Source organism: Scyliorhinus canicula, chromosome 11 (assembly GCF_902713615.1).
Source record: "Scyliorhinus canicula chromosome 11, sScyCan1.1, whole genome shotgun sequence".
NCBI classification, from domain to species: domain Eukaryota; kingdom Metazoa; phylum Chordata; class Chondrichthyes; order Carcharhiniformes; family Scyliorhinidae; genus Scyliorhinus; species Scyliorhinus canicula.
The window spans coordinates 26,496,654-26,515,124 of NC_052156.1; the positions used below are offsets into that span (position 1 = coordinate 26,496,654).

General features: G+C 42.2%; 1 protein-coding gene across 1 annotated transcript in view; it reads left to right on the plus strand.

The window, feature by feature from the left end:
* LOC119973948 (POC1 centriolar protein homolog A-like) overlaps nt 1–18,471 on the plus strand; it is a 139,562-nt gene that overhangs the window by 52,850 nt on the left and 68,241 nt on the right. The window contains 1 exon segment of the mRNA XM_038812632.1: nt 10,617–10,685. Within this exon segment, the coding sequence (XP_038668560.1) occupies nt 10,617–10,685 (69 nt within the window).

An 18,471-nucleotide genomic window follows, 5' to 3' on the forward strand; every position in this document is an offset into this window, starting at 1 on the left:
TGAGGCACAGACAACTTATGTAAGACAAGAAAAGCGTCTGAACATCTTACACTTCTACCTCAGACAAATATTTAGAACATAGAACATAGTACAGTACAGCACAGAACAGGCCCTTCGGCCCTCGATGTTGTGCCGAGGAATGATCACCCTACTCAAACCCATGTATCCACCCTATACCCGTAACCCAACAACACCCCCCCCCACCTTATTTTTTTAGGACACTACGGGCAATTTAGCATGGCCAATCCACCTAACCCGCACATCTTTGGACTGTGGGAGGAAACTGGAGCACCCGGAGGAAACCCACGCACACACGGGGAGGACGTGCAGACTCCGCACAGACAGTGACCCAGCCGGGAACTGCACCTGGGACCCTGGAGCTGTGAAGCATTTATGCTAACCACCATGCTACCGTGCTGCTATTTGAACATCTGGCAAGACAGAGTGATGAAATATGGAAATACACTAATCTGTAGGGATTCCTATCATTTTTGTCCTTTTGAGTCAGCAGTAACTCTGTTGGCTTGTTCATGTGAGCCTAATGGATGACAACTGCATCCCCAAAGACATGGCCCGGGATTCTGCGATCCCGCGGCGGGTCGGAGAATCGGCGAGGGGCTGCGAGAATCGCGCCCTGCCGCTCCGACGCTGGGCCGTCGATTCTCCGGCGACCGGTGAATCGCCACCAATCCCGCCCGTGGGTTCGCCGCCGCGCTGGCCAGGGGCCATTGAAAGCGGCCCCCCCTGCCGATTCTCCACGCCTCGACAGACAGAGTGCCCGCTGGCGTGGGTTCCATAATGTCCTACCCGGCGGAACCTCGGAGGTCTAGCTGTGGAGGCCGTCCTGGTGTGGGGGTGGGACTATCCGACTCCGGCGGGGGCCTCCACGGTGGCCAGGCCCGTGATCAGGGCCTACTGATTTGCAGGCGGTTTAATTCCGTGGGGGGCCTATGTTCCTCTCGGCAAACTGGATTGCCTGGAGGTAAGCAGTGAGAAAGAGTTTGGAAGAAGCAGAGGGCAAAAGAAATGACTAAATGGAGCATTAGAGACCCTGCCAAAAGAATGAATATTGGTCGACCTCAGGCCAAAGCCATTCACCTGTGCTAGTTGTGGAAGGGACTGCCACTTGTGAATCAACCTCTACAGTCGCGACATGCGTGTTCAATATAGAAGTGATGTTCACCTTGGGTGCAGTCTGTTGTCTCCAAAGCAGACGGATGCCAATATACATAATACTGACCATAAAAGAACAAAATTAGTAGCGGAGAGCAAATTTGAAGAATAAGCTTGCTTTCTGGTCGTTTGTGATTCCAGAATCCTGGGTTTAAACAAAGAAATTACTGATTACATTTTACATTTTTTAAACTTGTTTGGAGCCAGTTTCTCATTGATGGATAGTTTTCTTACCTGTCTGGTGAACTAAATGCTAGGTTCACCCTCCTTTGGTAACCATTAGTTAAGAGTGATTTTAATTAGCCATGATTTTGTTTGCACAGTGGATGCTTTTGTGGTGTAACAGCCATTTTTCATGTGTGATTTTATGTGTTGTGAACTACGTGTGAGATTTTTATATATTTGTAATTAATGAAAAGCCTTGTGAATACTCTGTACTTCTGTAAACACTAGGTGTACTATCTGTGTCCTGATATTTAAATTGTGTTTTAATGATAAAGCGCAATCAATATTATATTTGGTCTTCAGTCAGCTTGGTATGTAAGTTCCCTGCCATCAGTCTGAAATGCTGTTCATAAAGTATTTACAGTCAGCAGATTTTGCCCACCAGTACCCTGCTGGCAACAGTATTTAACATTTTAATTGATCATTAATCTGTTGGTTCCCCATAGGGACCAATGTTTAATCCATTACTGGACCTCACCAGGTTTCTGGCCATCCACTGAGAATAACATTTTACAATTTTCTTTGGCGATCATTTACTTTTGCCTTTTTTTAGTGCCAGTGCAGTCAGTCACAGTCTGAGTGAATTAGTCTTGCTGCCAGTGTTTATAGTTATTTTTAGTCACAGAATCGCAGAATTGTTCTGACGACCCATCGTGCCTGCACTGGCCCTCCAAATGAGCATTGTGACTAAGTGCCATTCTCCACCTTTCCTTGTAACTCTGCACATTGTTTCTATTCTAATGATCATCTAATGGCCTCTTGACTTCCTCTGTGAAACCTGCTTCCACCAGACTTTCAGGCTTTGCTTCCAGACCCGAACCACTCACTGAGCGGAAAAGTTATTCCTCACATCACGTTTGCTTCTTTCACAAATCAATTTGAACCTGTGCCCTCTCACTTTAGGAGCAAGAACCATTTCTCCCCATTTACTTTGTCTGGCCCCTCTCGTGATTTTGAACATCGCTGTCAAATCTCTTAGCCTTCTCCTCTCCAAGGAGAACTTCTCCAATCTATCTTCGAAACTTTCTTATCTCTAGAACCATTTTTGTAAACCTCTTCTGCACTCTCTCCAATGTGTTCATGTCCTTAATAAAGTGTGGCACTCAGAACTATGCACAATACTCCAGCTGAGGTCTAACTAGTGTGCTACACATGTTTACCATAACCTCCTTGCTCTTGTACTCTCTGCCTCCATTAACAAAGCATATGCTCTATTAACTGCTCTCGTCTCTTGTCCTACTGCCTTTAATGACTTATGCACACCCAGGTCCTTTTGCTCCTGCACGCTTTTGAACCTCTTATTTTATATTATCTCTTCATGTTCTTCCTACTAAAATGAATCACCTCATACCTCTCTGCATTGAACTTCATCTGTCACCTATCTGCCCACTCTTTCAACTTGTCTATATATTTTTGAAGTTCTACACTGTGCCTCACAGTATACAGTGCTTCCAAGTTTTGTATCATCCACAAATATTCCCGCACACCAAGATCAAGATCATTACTATTTATCAGGAACAGCAAGGGTCCCAATACTGACGCTTGAGAAACTCCATTACAAACTTTCCTCCAACCCGAAAAATATCCATTAACCTTTACTTCCTGTTTTGTATTACTCAGCCAATTTTGTATCCATGTTACTACTATTCTTTTTATTCCATGAGCTATAACTTTTCTCATAAGTCTGTTGTATAGCAGTGTATCAAATGTCTTTTGGAAGTCCATGGACACCATATCAACAACATTACCCTCATTAACCCTTTCTATTACCTCTTCAATAAAACTCCAGCAAGTTAAACACGATCTTCTCTTAATAAATCCATGCTTGCTCTTCTAATCAGCCAACATTTTTCCATGTGACTGGTAATTCTATCTTGAATAATTGTTTCTAGAAGCTTTCCCACCACTGAAGTTAAACTTTCTGGTCTGTAATTGCTGGGGTTATCCTTCCAACCTTTTTTGAACAAGGGAGTAATGTCTACAGTTCTCCAGTCCTCTGGCACCTCCCCTGAGTCTAAGGAAGCTGAAAGGTTATTCTCGGTTTATCCCTGTAACTTCCACTCTCAGGGTGGCACGGTGGCGTAGTGGTTAGCACTGCTGCATCATGCCGACGAGGACCCAGGTTTGATCCTGGCCCCGGGTCACTGTCCATGTGGAGTTTGCACATTCTCCCCATGTTTGTATGGGTCTCACTGCCACAACCCAAAGATGCGTGGAGTAGGTGGATTGGCCAAGCTAAATTGCCCCTTAATTGGAAAACAGAATCGGGTACTCTAAATTTAAAACAAAAAAAAAAGTAATTTCCACTCTTGTGTCCTTCAGTATCCTTGGATGCATCTTATCCGCTCCTGGTACTTGTCTACTTTTGCATGCCAACAGTTTATCAAATTCCTCCTCCTAACCAATTTTGAACCCTTCTAGAGCAGAGTTTCCTCCTCTGCATCTGCTTTCTTGGTAAAGACAGATAAAAATAATTCATATAACACATCAGCCATGCTCCTGCCTCCACGCGCAAATCCCCATTTTGATCTTTCATTGGCCCTATTCCTTTTACTCCCTTATACGATTTTTGTGGTGGTAGAAGACTTTGGGATTCCCCTTTTTGTTGGTTATATTCATGGTACTTCGTAGAAATAAACTAAAACTAAGACCTTCATAGCACAGAAAGAGGCTGTTTGAATCCTTAGCGCTTAATATTAGCTCTTCTCTAGAGCAATCCAGAATAAGCCTTGGCCTCTTCATATATGTTATCATTTCCCATTTCAAATATGTATACACTTTTCCCGTAAGGTGCCACAGCAAAACATTACATAAAACAATTCTCCTCGCTTTCTCCTCACATTGCACTCTTAATGATAATCAGAAGTTGACGATCTCTCGTCATTAATTTTTTAAAATTCAGTTATGGAAGGTGGGTATCGCTGGCCAAACCAGCTGTCAGGGGCTGCGGAGTCCCCAGATCTTGTCTCCCAGAATTCTGACATCATAAACTGCCTTTTTTACTTAGGCCTTTGTGTGAATATTTTCACCTTTAACAATTGCCCTTGAGAAGGTGGTAGTGAGCTGCCTTGTTGAACCACTGCAATCCCTGAGGGGTAGGTACACCTACAGTGCAGTTAGAGAGGGTATTCCAATATTTTGACCCAACGACAGTGAAGGAATGTCGATTATATTTCCAAGTCAGAATGGTGAGTGACTTGGAGGGGAGCTTGGAGATGGTCATTGTTTGGCGTTTGCGGGAAGTATTATTTGCCACTTGTCAGCCTAAGCCTGGATATTGTCCAGATCTTGTTTTATTTGGACGTTTTATTTACTTCCGTAACTCAGAAGTCATGAACGGTGCTGAACATTGCGCAGTCAACAACGAACATCCCCACTTCTGACCTTATGATGAAGGAATATCATGGATGAGGCAGCTGAAAATGGTTGGACCTAGGACACTATCCTGAGAAACTCCTGCAGTGATGTCTCAGCTGAGATGATTGACCTCCAACCACCACAATGATCTTCCAGTCAGTGGAGTGTTTTCCCCTTGATTGCCATTGACTCCAGTTTTGCTCAGGCTCCTTGATGCCACACTCAAGTCAAATGCTGCCTTTATATAAAGCGCAGTCACTCTCGCCTCACCTTTTGGAGTTCAGCTATTTTGTGCATGTTTGAACCAAGGATGAAATGAGGTCAAGAGCTGAGTGACCAATACCTGGTAGAACACAAACTGAGCATCTGTGAGCAGGTTATTGCTGAGTAAATGCCACTTAATTGCACTGTTGATGACACCTTCCATCACTTTACTGTTGATTGAGAGTAGACTGATGGAATTTGGTTTCTTCTGTACATAGAATCATAGAATCCCGCAAAAGGGGGCCATACAGCCCATCGAGTCTGCACCAACCCCTCAAATGAGCACTTCTCCCCCCATTACCATACCCTAACCTGCACTCCATGGATACTAAGGGACAATTTATCATGGCCAATCCACTTAACCTGCACATCTTTGGACTGTAGGAGGAAACCGGAGCACCCAAAGGAAACCCACGCAGACAAATAAATAAATCTTTGTTAGTGTCACAAGTAGGCTTACATTAACACTGCAATGAAGTTACTGTGAAAAGCCCCTAGTGGCCACATTCCGGCGCCTGGTCGGGCACATGGAGGGAGAATTCAGAATGTCAAAATTACCTAACAGCACATCTTTCGGGACTTGTGGGAGGAAACCGGAGCACTCGGAAGAAACCCACGCAGACACGGGGAGAATGTACCAACTCCACACAGACAGTAACCCAAGCCGGAATTGAACCTGGGCTCCTGCTGCTGTGAGGCAGCAATGCTAGCCACCGTGCCGCCCATAACATGGCTGGGCAATTTTCCACATTGCCAGGTAAATGCCAGTATTCTAGCTGTACTGGGACCGCTAGGCTAGAGGTGCAGAAAGTTCTGGAGCACAAATCTTCAGCACTATTGTTGCAATGTTGTCAGGGCCCATAGCCTTTGCAGTATCCAGAACCTTCAGATGTTTCTTGACACCACATGGAATTAATCAAATTGCCTAAAGACTGACATCTGTGATGCTGGGGACATCCAGAGGGGCCAAGATGGATCATTCACTCGGCACCTTTGGCAGAAGACTATTGTGAATGTTTCAGCCTTATCTTTTGCACGGATGTACTGGGCTCCTCCATCATTGAGGATGAGGATATTTGTGGAGCCTCCTCCTCAAGTGAGTTGTTCAATTGTCTTTTACCATTCAAGGCTGGATGTGGCAGGGCTGGAGAATTTGGATATGATCCATTGGCTGTGGAATTGCTTAGCTCTGTTTATTACTTGCTGCTTACTCTGTTTGGCACTCGAGGAAGTAGTATTTCCCAGTTCAGTCTGTTCAAATTGTGGTTAATTTCAATATCTTGGCCTTGGCTCCAGTGGAAATAGAAAAGTATCTCAAAACTCAAACCTCCTATCTGAAGTTTCTTATTTTTTCTACCTTCCAGAAGAATATGTAATGTACTTTTAAATGTTAAGTTTTTAAATACCTTCACCATCCTTTGAAATATCACCTTACGAATATGACTTTGCTTACTCAAAGTGAAAGCTTGGATGAATGAATACATTTGTGCTCAGATTGAATTTGTCAATTGGAAGGTCAGGGAAGATGATGAAGATTAACTGAGGAACATGAGAAAGAAAAGGAGATGTGTGCATGTTATCATTTTTAAACCTAATTCTACTTTGAAAAATAAAAGTGTTATCACTTTTTGTAAATAAATTAAGCTGTTATGAATAATAATGAATCTACATTATTTTACTAAGTATCCAGTGATATAATAAGCATTGGAAAATAAAATATTGGATGGAACAATGCTCAGCAAGTATTTCAGAGTAGTGTTCTATGTACTTACAGAACAACTTGTTCTGAGAAATCTTCCAGCTGTATTTGTTTGTGTGGGTGAATGTGCCTGTTCCAGATTTGACATATGTTTTTGTCTGGCATCTCACTCGTATTCTGGGAGGGAACTGAGGAAGTGATAGATTAAAAGGGGAAGTGATAGTATTCCAGAAATATGCTTTGACGTAATAAGACCTCTGCTTCAGGCGCCTGGTATGTAAGATACCAGCTGATCATTGCTAGCTTACCCAGGGAGCAGGGCCAAGTTTGCATTCTTGTATATAATTATAACTTGATGGTCCTTCCTTTCCAAGGTTGGTGTTAACTGAGACCTTTTTGGTTTTGCACTGGTGACATTATACAGCTGCTTTTCCATATATGCACTTGCCTGAATGAAGTGGATGATGTGCAAGAAAATTTTAAATTTTACTGTTTGTTTAACTCTTCATCATTTTCATTCTGTTTCAAGCTCATGGCACGTAATTGTTTTTATTTCACGAATTACGAGGTGACTTTCATGAGCATAATTAATGTATTAAATATATAGAGGACATTCCTATTACTGACCTATGAAAGTTCTGTCGGAGATGTGAAAGACCCATAACTTATCGGTGCATTGAGGGCAGGGGAGTTGTTTTTCTGGATGAGTGAGCACTTAGTCACTGTTGAGATGGTCTGTTTATTCTCTTGGTTTGCATGGTAGTGGGACATTATGTTGCTTTGTACTTATTCTCCAGCTATGTGCCACATGGAACAGCAGTTACTTTACGTACATCCGTCAAAAAGCACACTTGTATGAAATTATTGATCATAAACCACAGACCGAACTTAATGGTTGTAAAATTATTTTACCTTTGTAATGTTTTAATGTACAATTCAAATTAGGAAACAACAAGTCTTATTAATTTACATTATTTTTCTTTCACTGTCTTTTCTCTTGATCCTCCAAATAGAGTACCTTTTCAGTTATTACATAGTTGCAAGGCGAGTATTATAATTATTTGATTCATGTGTTACTGCTCAAGTCATACGTGACCATGTTTCAGATCGTTCCAAAACATTTTACAGGGCACATTTGGAGAAAGTGTTCTGTTTTTTAAAAATTGCAATTAGTCATGCCAGAAGTATTTGAAACTGTTGGAAGGCTTATTTAGTATGTTTAATAATTGTAACAATATAAACAGTGTGATATAAGTGTTTAATTGATCAATAAAGAATATGAACTCCAGTTTTATTGTATGATGACTTATGTTGGTGCAATTCTGTATTTTGCAAGCAAGATATGATCTGCCCAAATAGTTCAGATTTGACCAATTAACAAGTTGTTGACCAATGTTAAAGCTTCCATGTGAATTTTCAGTTTGCTTGTTCAATGGGTATTGTGGCGATTTGAGACCATGCCATTTTGTTCAGTGAAAAATCTCAGTGATGTACTAAATTCTGGAGGCTGACTTTTAGGGTTTGCCTGTCAGCTGCACATATTGGGAAATCTGAGGTGCATGTCCATAATTTTACACTCATTAGACGTTCTGACAGCATGACCATATCTCCTGATGTTTCAGCAAATATCTTTAATATCCATTTTAATAAGACTTGGAGTTATTTGAGTAAGTTCTACAACTAGAAAATTAGGAGGGCAGGTTTCAATTTAAGAGATTTCAATTGGCACATTGTGAAGGGACCGGATATTTTTTTTTTTTGCTGCAGTCACCAGTACAAGTTGTTCAGTTTGTGAGAAAGTTAGTTTTGAAAAAAGTGTACAATTTTTTTTGTGCCCGTGTTGCTATTCAAAATTTATAACTTTTTAAAGTTTTTTTTTGATGAATTGCAGGTATGATTTGCAGGTAACCCGGACAGTTACATTTCCAGTGCTAGAAAGGGAAGCAGTCAGTTTTGTAAATGAAGATTTGTGTTGTAGGTCTGTTGCATCAAAAATAGGATTGACATGCACCCACCCAAAAACAGTCACTCACTCTTACACAAGGTTAGTCATGGAAGATGCATTTGATTCAATCTTCAACCACAACTATGTTCTAAAGGCTATTAATATATATTGTACTGGGCTAGTGATTGATGGCTTGCTGTAATCAGAGAAGCCCTAATAGTAGTAGCACTTATCACGTTTTTATGTCCTGGAGCACACTTTTGAATCTTTTCCAAAATGGGCATCTGGAAAATATAAAGACTCAAAAGATTTTGCCCTTGAATAAAATGCAAGTCCATGAAGAAGTACCGATTAGTTGGAATAGATGGAAGCCGTTATTATATTAGAATGATTTCAAATTTGAAAATTAATTGCTCTAGTATTAACAATTAAAAGCAATTTTGGCCCCTTTTAAAGGGCTTGAAGTGAGATTGATCGTCCTCTCCTGTTTCTGATCAGGAGCAATTAGTGCAGAGTGCATCTGAAGTACATACCACTATCACAAGCCCTTTGAGTGCCTGATCTTCAGTTTGTCATAGATTTGGTGTAGACACACACTGCGAGACTCTTGGTGCAGCAGAAAAATCCAAAGGAATTTCAACATGTACAGATCTTAAAGGCAACAACAATCTTCAAGGGCAGGGATATTGGAATTTCCAGGAAAATAAATTGCAGGACGGTTTATTGGGGGAGAATTTTCATCTTGCAAATTACTGGGTATGGATGGCACATCTCAAATTCACTTTTAAATGCCAGAAGTTCTAAGTTGCCTGTTAGATGTCTTCATCTTTACGCTGTCCCTTGTGAATATGTTTGTGTTCCTGGGTCATTGCTTGGATAGCAGCTGGAGTCCTATTGCCAGTTGTATCTCGAGGAGTGAGTTGGTAAGAGGGCAGTGTCATGTTATTGAGCAGAGGTGGAGAACCAGAGAAAATGAGTGTGGATGTGAAGAATAATGGTGAAGGAATAGGGAAAGTTTGACTTGATTATTTATTCTACACAAGGCTCACAGAATAGTTGTATGGGCAGCGTTGGTAGGGAAACCGATGTGACTCAGGAGAGGGCCAGATTACTTTTTTCAGTGGTTCTAAAAGACTTGTAGTTGTTTAGCCACATTTACCTCCAAATAAGGCATGTTGCAAAAGGCTGAGCATGGTGGCAAAGTTCTGAATTTAAACTCTATTACTATGTAAAAGATGAACAGCATTTGCTAACATTTATTGAAGGGACAAAACCATTTTTACTGTTAATATCACCCTGCCCTTTCAAAAGAAGCACCTAAACCGCAGATTATAGGGCAGCACAGTGGGTTAGCCCTGTTGGCTCACGGCGCCGAGGTCCCAGGTTCGATCCTGGCCTTGGGTCACTGTCCATGTGGAGTTTGCACATTCTCCCCGTGTTTGCGTGGGCTTTGACCCCACAACCCAAAAGACGTACAGGCTAGATGGATTGGCCATGCTAAATTGCCCCTTAATTGGAAAAAATGAATTGGGTACTCTAAATTTATATTTAAAAAACAGCAGATTATGAGGCAGTAACACTGGATTTTTATGGCAGCAGTTTATCTTTGATCTGCACTTAGTACAATTGGAGAAATTTGTATGAAAAACCTTCTGATGTTAAATTGCATATATTTACATTGCTTACCCTTTTTGAACATAGTCTGGTTCGGACACCCACAGTGTAATTTTGATAAAATGTTATTTGGGAGCAGGATAAGAGCCTAGAGTAAGATTTCATGTTGCTGACCCTGTTTAGGAGTAGGGCAGAGGAAACACTGTCATTATGTAAGCTATTTCAGCTTTATATGTATACCAACAGTAAACATTCGTGGTGAGATTTATTCTGGGTATTATCCTTAATGAAATTTAGATAAAAAGTAATTATGTTCAATTTCTTGTTTTCTGTTTAAAGGGCCCAGCTACTTGTGTTGCTTTTTCCAGTGCAGGGGACTTCTTTGCTTCAGGTGGCTCAGATGAACAGGTGGGAATCTATTGCAATTCTACTTTGCACTGATGTGATTGAGGGACTGCCATTTAAAATGTCTGAATAAAGTTTTCTTGTATTTAAGATGTAATTTTCTTTTAGCTTCTTAAAGCATTTCTGGGACTTTTATCTTTTATGAATACAATCTTAGTTGTAATTTATTCTTTTGCAAATACAAGTTTTTTGTTGCGCTATCTCATTAGAGAGATGGAATATCATGTTAGCTTACGACTTCCAATATTTTCCAATGGGCTTGTATGTAATTGAATGCAAAAAATCCCACCACTTCAGGCGATTATTTTTTCTCTATCTATTATACCCTTCCTCTCTCCTCTACTAAAGAATTTGATTTGTGCAAGTACATTGTCTCGAGTACCGGTTGTCCAGTAGTCCACTTCCCCTCTTTGAGGCGATTCTTTGAACCCAAGCATTGAGATTTGGGACTCTGCTTTCACAGAATTATAACAGCACAAAAGAAAACCAGAAGATCCTGCCTATTTTGTCTATGAGGGCAACTCGGATAGTCCCATGACCATGCCTTCACCCTTCCCCTTACCCCTATAGCCCTGTATTTCATTTATCTTCAGATAATTATCCAATTATCCTTTTGAAAGCCATGATTGAATCTGCCACCACTATGTGCTCTGACTGTGCATTCCAGATCCATTTGCGGTGTAAAGAAAATGTTCCTTGTGTCACCTCTGGTTCTTTTGCCAATCACTTTAAGAATACAATTCTTTGGTTCTTGATGCTTCTGTCAATAAGATAGTTTCTTCCTGTCTACTCTGTCCAGATCCTCATGCTTTCGAACATCTCTATCAAATCTCCTATTTTTCACTTCTCTGAAAAGGACATGCCCAGCCTTTCCAGTCTGTCCATGTAACTGAAGGCTCTCAAGCCTGGAAGCATTCTCATAAATCTTCTACTGCAACAATGCCTTCAGTTTCTTCCTAAAGTCCAGAATTCAAAACCATATTCCTGTTGAGGCAGAATTAAAATTTTATAAAGGTTCACTATGATTTATTGGCTTTTGTACTTTGTCTTTACATATAAAGCTCAAGATCCCCCTATGCCTTATTAACAGCTTTGTCACTCTGCCGTGCCACCTTCGGTGATTTGTGCATGTATGTTCCCAGGTTCCTCTGCTTCTAAAACCATTTTAAGATTGTATTCTTTATTTCATATTACTTTTCCTCATCTGAGCAAAATGTGTAGCTTCACACTTCTCAGCATTGAATTTCATCATGTCTGCCTATTCCACCAACCTGTCTATGACCTCTTGAAGTCTGTTACAATTCTCCTCACAGTTCACGTGTTTCCAAGTTTTGTGGCAACTGAAAATTTTGAAGTTGTGCCCTACACAGCCACATTTAGGATATTAGTATAGATCAAGAAAGTAAGTGGTTCGAATAGCAACCCTGGAGAACTCCACTATATTCCTTCATCCATTCCAAAAGTAAAACGGGAAAGATGGCCACACCATGGCTTAGTAGGGAAATTAGACGTGGTATTAAATCCAAGGAAGAAGCATACAAATTGGCCAATAAAAACAACAGACTTGAGCAATGGGAGCAGTTTAGAATTCAGCAAAGGAGGAAGGATTTGATTAAGAAGGGGAAAATAGATTATGAGAGCAAGCTTGCGGGGAACATAAAAACTGACTAAAATCCTCCATAGGTATGTGAAGAGAAAAAGATTGGTGAAGACAAAAGTAGGTCCCTTACAGTCAGAAACAGGGGAATTTATAATGGTGAACAAAGAAATGGCCGACCAACTAAATACTTTGGTTCTGACTTCACAAAGGAAGTCACAGATTTTCAGGCAAGAGAAGGAAGGAGGTAAAAGAGAGGGGGGGGGGGTTGCAATTTTGATCAGTGAATCAATTACAACAGGAAGGAATGACAATATCTGAGAAGGCTCTTCAACTGAAGCCATATATGTAGAACTTAAAGATCAAAAAGGAGCAATCCCATTGATGGGAGTGTTCTATAGGTCTCCTAACTGTCTGAGAGAAATAGAAGACCAGATGTGTAGGCAAATTTCAGAGACGCGTAAAGTAATAGGATAGTGATAATGGGGCATTTCAACTTTCCCAATATTAACTAGGGTAGCCAAAGAACAAAGAAAAGTACAGCACAGGAACAGGCCCTTCGGCCCTCCAAGGCCGTGCCGACCATGCTGCCCGTCTAAACTAAAATCTTCTACACTTTCTGGGTCTGTATCCCTCTATTCCCATCCTATTAATGTATTTGTCCAGATGCCCCTTAAATGTCACTATTGGCCCTGCTTCCACCACATCCTCCGGCAGTGGGTTCCAGGCACCCACTACCCTCTGTGTAAAAAAAAAAAACTTGCCTCGTGCATCTCCTCTAAACCTTGCCCCTCGCACATTAAACCTATACCCCCTAGTAATTGACCCCTCTACCCTGGGGAAAAGCCTCTGACTATCCACTCTGTCTATGCCCCTCATAATTTTGTAGACCTCTATCAGGTCGCCCCTCAACCTCCGTCGTTCCAGTGAGAACAAACCGAGTTTATTCAACCGCTCCTCATAGCTAATGCCCTCCATACCAGGCAACATCCTGGTAAATCTCTTCTGCATCCTCTCCAAAGCCTCCACATCCTTCTGGTAGTGTGGCGAGCAGAATTGAACACTATACTCCAAGTGTGGCCTAACTAAGGTTCTATACAACTGCAACATGACTTGCCAATTCTTATACTCAGTGCCCCGGCCAATGAAGGCAAGCATGCCGTATTCCTTCTTGACTACCTTCTCCACCTGTGTTGCCCCTTTCAGTGACCTGTGGACCTGTACACCTAGATCTCTCTGACTTTCAATACTCTTGAGGGTTCTACCATTCACTGTATATTCCCTACCTGCATTAGACCTTCCAACATGCATTACCTCACATTTGTCCGGATTAAACTCCATCTGCCATCTCTCCGCCCAAGTCTCCAAACAATCTAAATCCTGCTGTATCCTCTGACGATCCTCATCGCTATCAGCGATTCCACCAACCTTTGTGTCGTCTGCAAACTTATTAATCAGACCAGTTACATTTTCCTCCAAATCATTTATATATACTACAAACAGCAAAGGTCCCAGCACTGATCCCTGCGTCACTAGTCACAGCCCTCCAATTAGAAAAGCACCCTTCCATTGCTACTCCCTGCCTTCTATGACCTAGCCAGTTCTGTATCCACCTTGCCAGCTCACCCCTGATCCCGTGTGACTTCACCTTTTGTACCAGTCTACAATGCGGGACCTTGTCAAAGGCCTTACTGAAGTCCATATAGACAACATCCACTTCCCTACCTGCATCAATCATCTTTGTGACCTCTTCGAAAAACAATATCAAGTTAGTGAGACACAACCTCCCCTTCACAAAACCATGCTGCCTCTCACTAATACGTCCGTTTGCTTCCAAATGGGAGTAGATCCTGTCTCGAAGAATTATCTCCAGTAATTTCCCTACCACTGACGTAAGGCTCACCGGCCTGTAGTTCCCTGGATTATCGTTGCTACCCTTCTTAAACAAAGGAACACCATTGGCTATTCTCCAATTCTCTGGGACATCACCTGAAGACAGTGGGGATCCAGATTTCTGTCAAGGCCTCAGCAATTTCCTTTCTATCCTCCTTCAGTATTCTCGGGTAGATCCCATCAGCCCTGGGGACTTATCTACTTTAATGTTTTTCAAGACGCCCAACACCTCGTCTTTTTGGATCTCAATGTGACCCAGGCTATCTACACACCCTTCTCCAGACTCAACATCCACCAATTCCTTCTCTTTGGTGAATACTGATGCAAAGTATTTATTTAATACCTCGCCCATTTCCTCTGGCTCCACACATAGATTCCCTTGCCTATCCTTCAGTGGGCCAACCCTTTCCCTGGCTACCCTCTTGCTTTTTATGTATGTGTAAAAAGCCTTGGGATTTTTCTTAACCCTGACTCCTTGCTTAAGTTCCTTCCTACTTTTCTTGCATTCCACAGCTTAAAACGTTTAAAGAGATCAAAAGATATGGGGGAAAGGCAGGATCAGGCTATCGAGTTGGATGATCAGCCCATGATCCTAATTTACGGCAGATCAGACTCGAAGGGCAGAATGGCATCCTCCTGCTCCTGTTTTCTATAGTTCTATAACCAACTGTTCACCATTACTGTTGGTTCCCTGTCACTCAGACAACGTTATAGCCACTTTCCCTTTTATTCCGTGGACTTCAACTAAGCTATCAAATCTGTAATGTGGCACTTCATCAAACACCTTTTAAAAGCCCATGGCAGATGGACTTTTAGAACATTATCTTCATCAGGGCTCCCCTGTTACCTCATCAAAAACCCAAATCAAACTAGTTAAACACAATTTCCCCTTAAATCCATTCTAGCTTTGCTTAATTAATCTACTATTTTCCAAGTGACTGTTAATCTTGTCCTGGAATATTGTTTCTAAGAGCTTTCCCATGAGGGAGGTTATTTCTAATACATCCTCTTTATCAACTTATTCAATGACTTTAGCTGTATCCTCTTGTTAAAGAATATGCAAAATACTGATTTAGCACCTCAGCCATGCTCTCTGCCTCCATGTGGAAATGTGATCCCTGATCAGCCTTACCTCTCTTTTTACCATCATTTACTATTCATATCCCTACAGAAGACGTTGGGATTTATGTTGGGTGCAAGCCTCTTCTCATAATTTCTCTTTTCACTTCCTCTCTGAGATTTCTATATTCAGTTTGATTCTTTTATTATCAGTCTGATACCTGACATACACACCCTTTTAATGTTTCATCTTGCTCTCTTTCATCATCCAGTGAGCTTGTCCTTTCCTCCCACATGGGAATGTACCTCTTTAAAGTCAGCCCATTGTTCAATTATAATTTTGTTTCCCAGACTTTGCTTCCAATTAGCTTGGCCAGATCTATAAGAACCGAAGAAATAGGAGCAAGAGTCGGCTATTTGGCCCCTTGAGCCTGCTGCTTTCAATAAGATCATTGTTGATCTGATTGTGGCTTTAACTCCACTTTCCTGCCTACCCACCTCATAGCCCTTGACTTTCTTGTAGATCCAATATCTGTCTAACTCCGCTTTGAATATATTCAATGACCCAGTCTCCACTACTTTCTGAGGTAGAGAAGTCCAAAGATTACGTTTTTCTTTGAGAAAATAAATTCCTTCTCATCTCCATTTGTTTTCACCCCTTTGAAACTGCTCCGACCATTATTTTTACTCTGGAATGCTCCTTGTCCTTTCCATGGGTAATCTGAACCGTATGATAATGTGGTCACTGTTCCCAAAATATTCCCCTACTGACACATGATGCACTTGACTCATCTAATTCCCCAGAATCAGATCCAGAAATGCCTCGTTCCTTGTTGGACTGGAAAGATACTGTTGCAGGAAATTTCCTGAATGCACTCTAGAAATTCCAGCCCCAATCCCCGATATCCCTTTTATACTATTACTATCCTAGTCTATATTAGCAAAATTAAAGTCCCTCATTACAACTATGCTACAATTCTTGCACCTCACATAGTTTCCTTGCAGATTTGTTCCTTTATTTCTTTCCCAGTAGGTAGAGGCCTATAGACACCCAATAGTGTCAAGGTACCTCTTTGCTTCTTCCCTTTAACCAAATAGATTCTGTCCTTGACTGCTCTAACACATCCTCTCCCTTCAGCCTTAATCAGTACGGCTGCTACTTTTTCTGTCCTACCATACCTTTCCTGAATACCTCTATCCAGGAATAATTAGTATCCATTTCTGCTTTTTTTTTGAGTTAATTCCCCGTTATTACCACATCATACTTCTCGAAGTGACTGTTAGTTTTGTCCTGGAATATTGGGCGCGATCTACCAGCCACGCTGTGCCCCTAAAGCAGCCTGCCACGGTGCAATGTGGCTGGCAAATGACGTGAGACCCCACTCCTGAGATCTACCCAGCTCGCCACGGCTCGCAAGATCTATTCGTGGGCAGTATCACCTTTTCGCAAATCTGCATATTAGAGCGAGTCAGCTAGTCTCACTTTAATATGCAGTTCCCTGAGGTAATCAGGACGTTGGGATCTATCCCCTTCGCCTATGAGACCTCGGGCGAGTTCAGTACTGGTCTCCACAAACGGGGACCATACAGAACGTCTCTTGTGGGGGTCTCTCGGGGCATTGGAGGCCCCCAGGTGCATGCCCTCTGGTCAGGGTGGTACCCTGGCTAGCATTGAGAGCTGGAAGGACCACTGTTAGGGTGCCAGGGTGGCACTGCTATGGTACCAAGCAGGCATTGTTTGCATGGTGATGATTGGGCGGGGGTGTTGCCCTGTGAGGTATGCCCTTACGTTGGGTTGGGAGTTTCGGGTGTTGTGTCAGGGGCTCGAGAGATCGGGTCTCCATTTAACAAATGGTGTCCCGATCTCTCCCTGCACTGAGGAATTTTGATGAGCGGGGCTCCTCGGTGCAGGGAACAGGACTAAGTGCAGTTTCGGCCCCGTGTTCCCTGCTGAGGCCCCGTATCTAACCGGAGTCACGCTAGATAGCGTGTTTCTCGGCGTTGCGAGCGGTGGTAAACACGTAGCTAAATGTGCTCGCTATGGCAGTGTTCTTCAAAGTCGGGGGCGCGACCCGCAGGTGTGTCATGGGCGGGTGTCGGTAGGGTCGCGGAGCCATTGTCCACAGCGCTCCCGATTGCGCAAATCCCCACGCAGCATCCGGCTTTTCATAACACCGGCTGCAAGCGGCCGGGAACATGTCAAAAAAAATTTGGCGGGGGGGGCTTTATTTGATAAAACTTTACAGGAAAAAAATTCAGAACTTTGGACAGGTGGAGACTCCGTACTTTCCGACACCGGAAGGCTTCACCGTCATCCAATAGGTTCCATTGGAGGAGCGTGTACGAGGGTCAAAGGGACCCAAAACCATTTCCTCCATTTTTGTCAGCAGCAAACAAGGTAAGAGAAAATGGTGGGTCGCGAAGGTCAGCCGGCGTGGGTCGTGAAGGTCGGCCGGCGTGGGTCGCGAAGGTCGGCCTGGTTGGGTCCCGAAGGTTAGCCGGTTGGTAAAAGTGGGTCCCCGGAAAAAAAGTTTGAAGAACACTGCGCTATGGGACATCGTTCCAATTTGGTTAAATCATGCCCATTGTTTCTAAAATCTTTTCCAAAAGGGAGAGTAAATGATCAGCCTGTATTTACTGGGTATATCTTTAGCTTTTACTTTTTCTCCATCTGTTATACCCTGTGGCTCTGGCTATCTGTGCTTGCAGCTCACCAACCTTATTTATCATGCTCGGCACATTCACATGAATGCACAGTAAAAAGCTAATGTTATACGAACAAGCTATCGAATCGGGGATTTTCTTTTGGTCCATGTATTCCTTCTCAGGCCAGGTTGCATATAGATCCACTGAATTATTGCAAGCCTGACCTTGGATATTGTGACACAATTCTACTGACTACTTTTTCTTTAACATGCATTAAAATGTTCTCTAACACTTGAGCTTCTATATATTCCAATCTTCTTATCATGGGAAATTTTTTTAAATTGTCATTTGGAAGAAGATGCTAAGTGAGTGACCATAACTATCAAAATATATTCAGCTTTTTCTGGAAATGTATGCTGGAATATTTGACTTAGTACCACCAATTAGTTTTTGGTCCAGAATCAATTTGTTTCAGAAAATGAGTTATTTATAAGGGTCTTTCAGCCATAATTTCAACATTCCTTGGAAATTACTCAGTTGTTTTTACAGCATATATACTAGCCAACATGAACAAGCAGCAGGATTCCAGTAAAT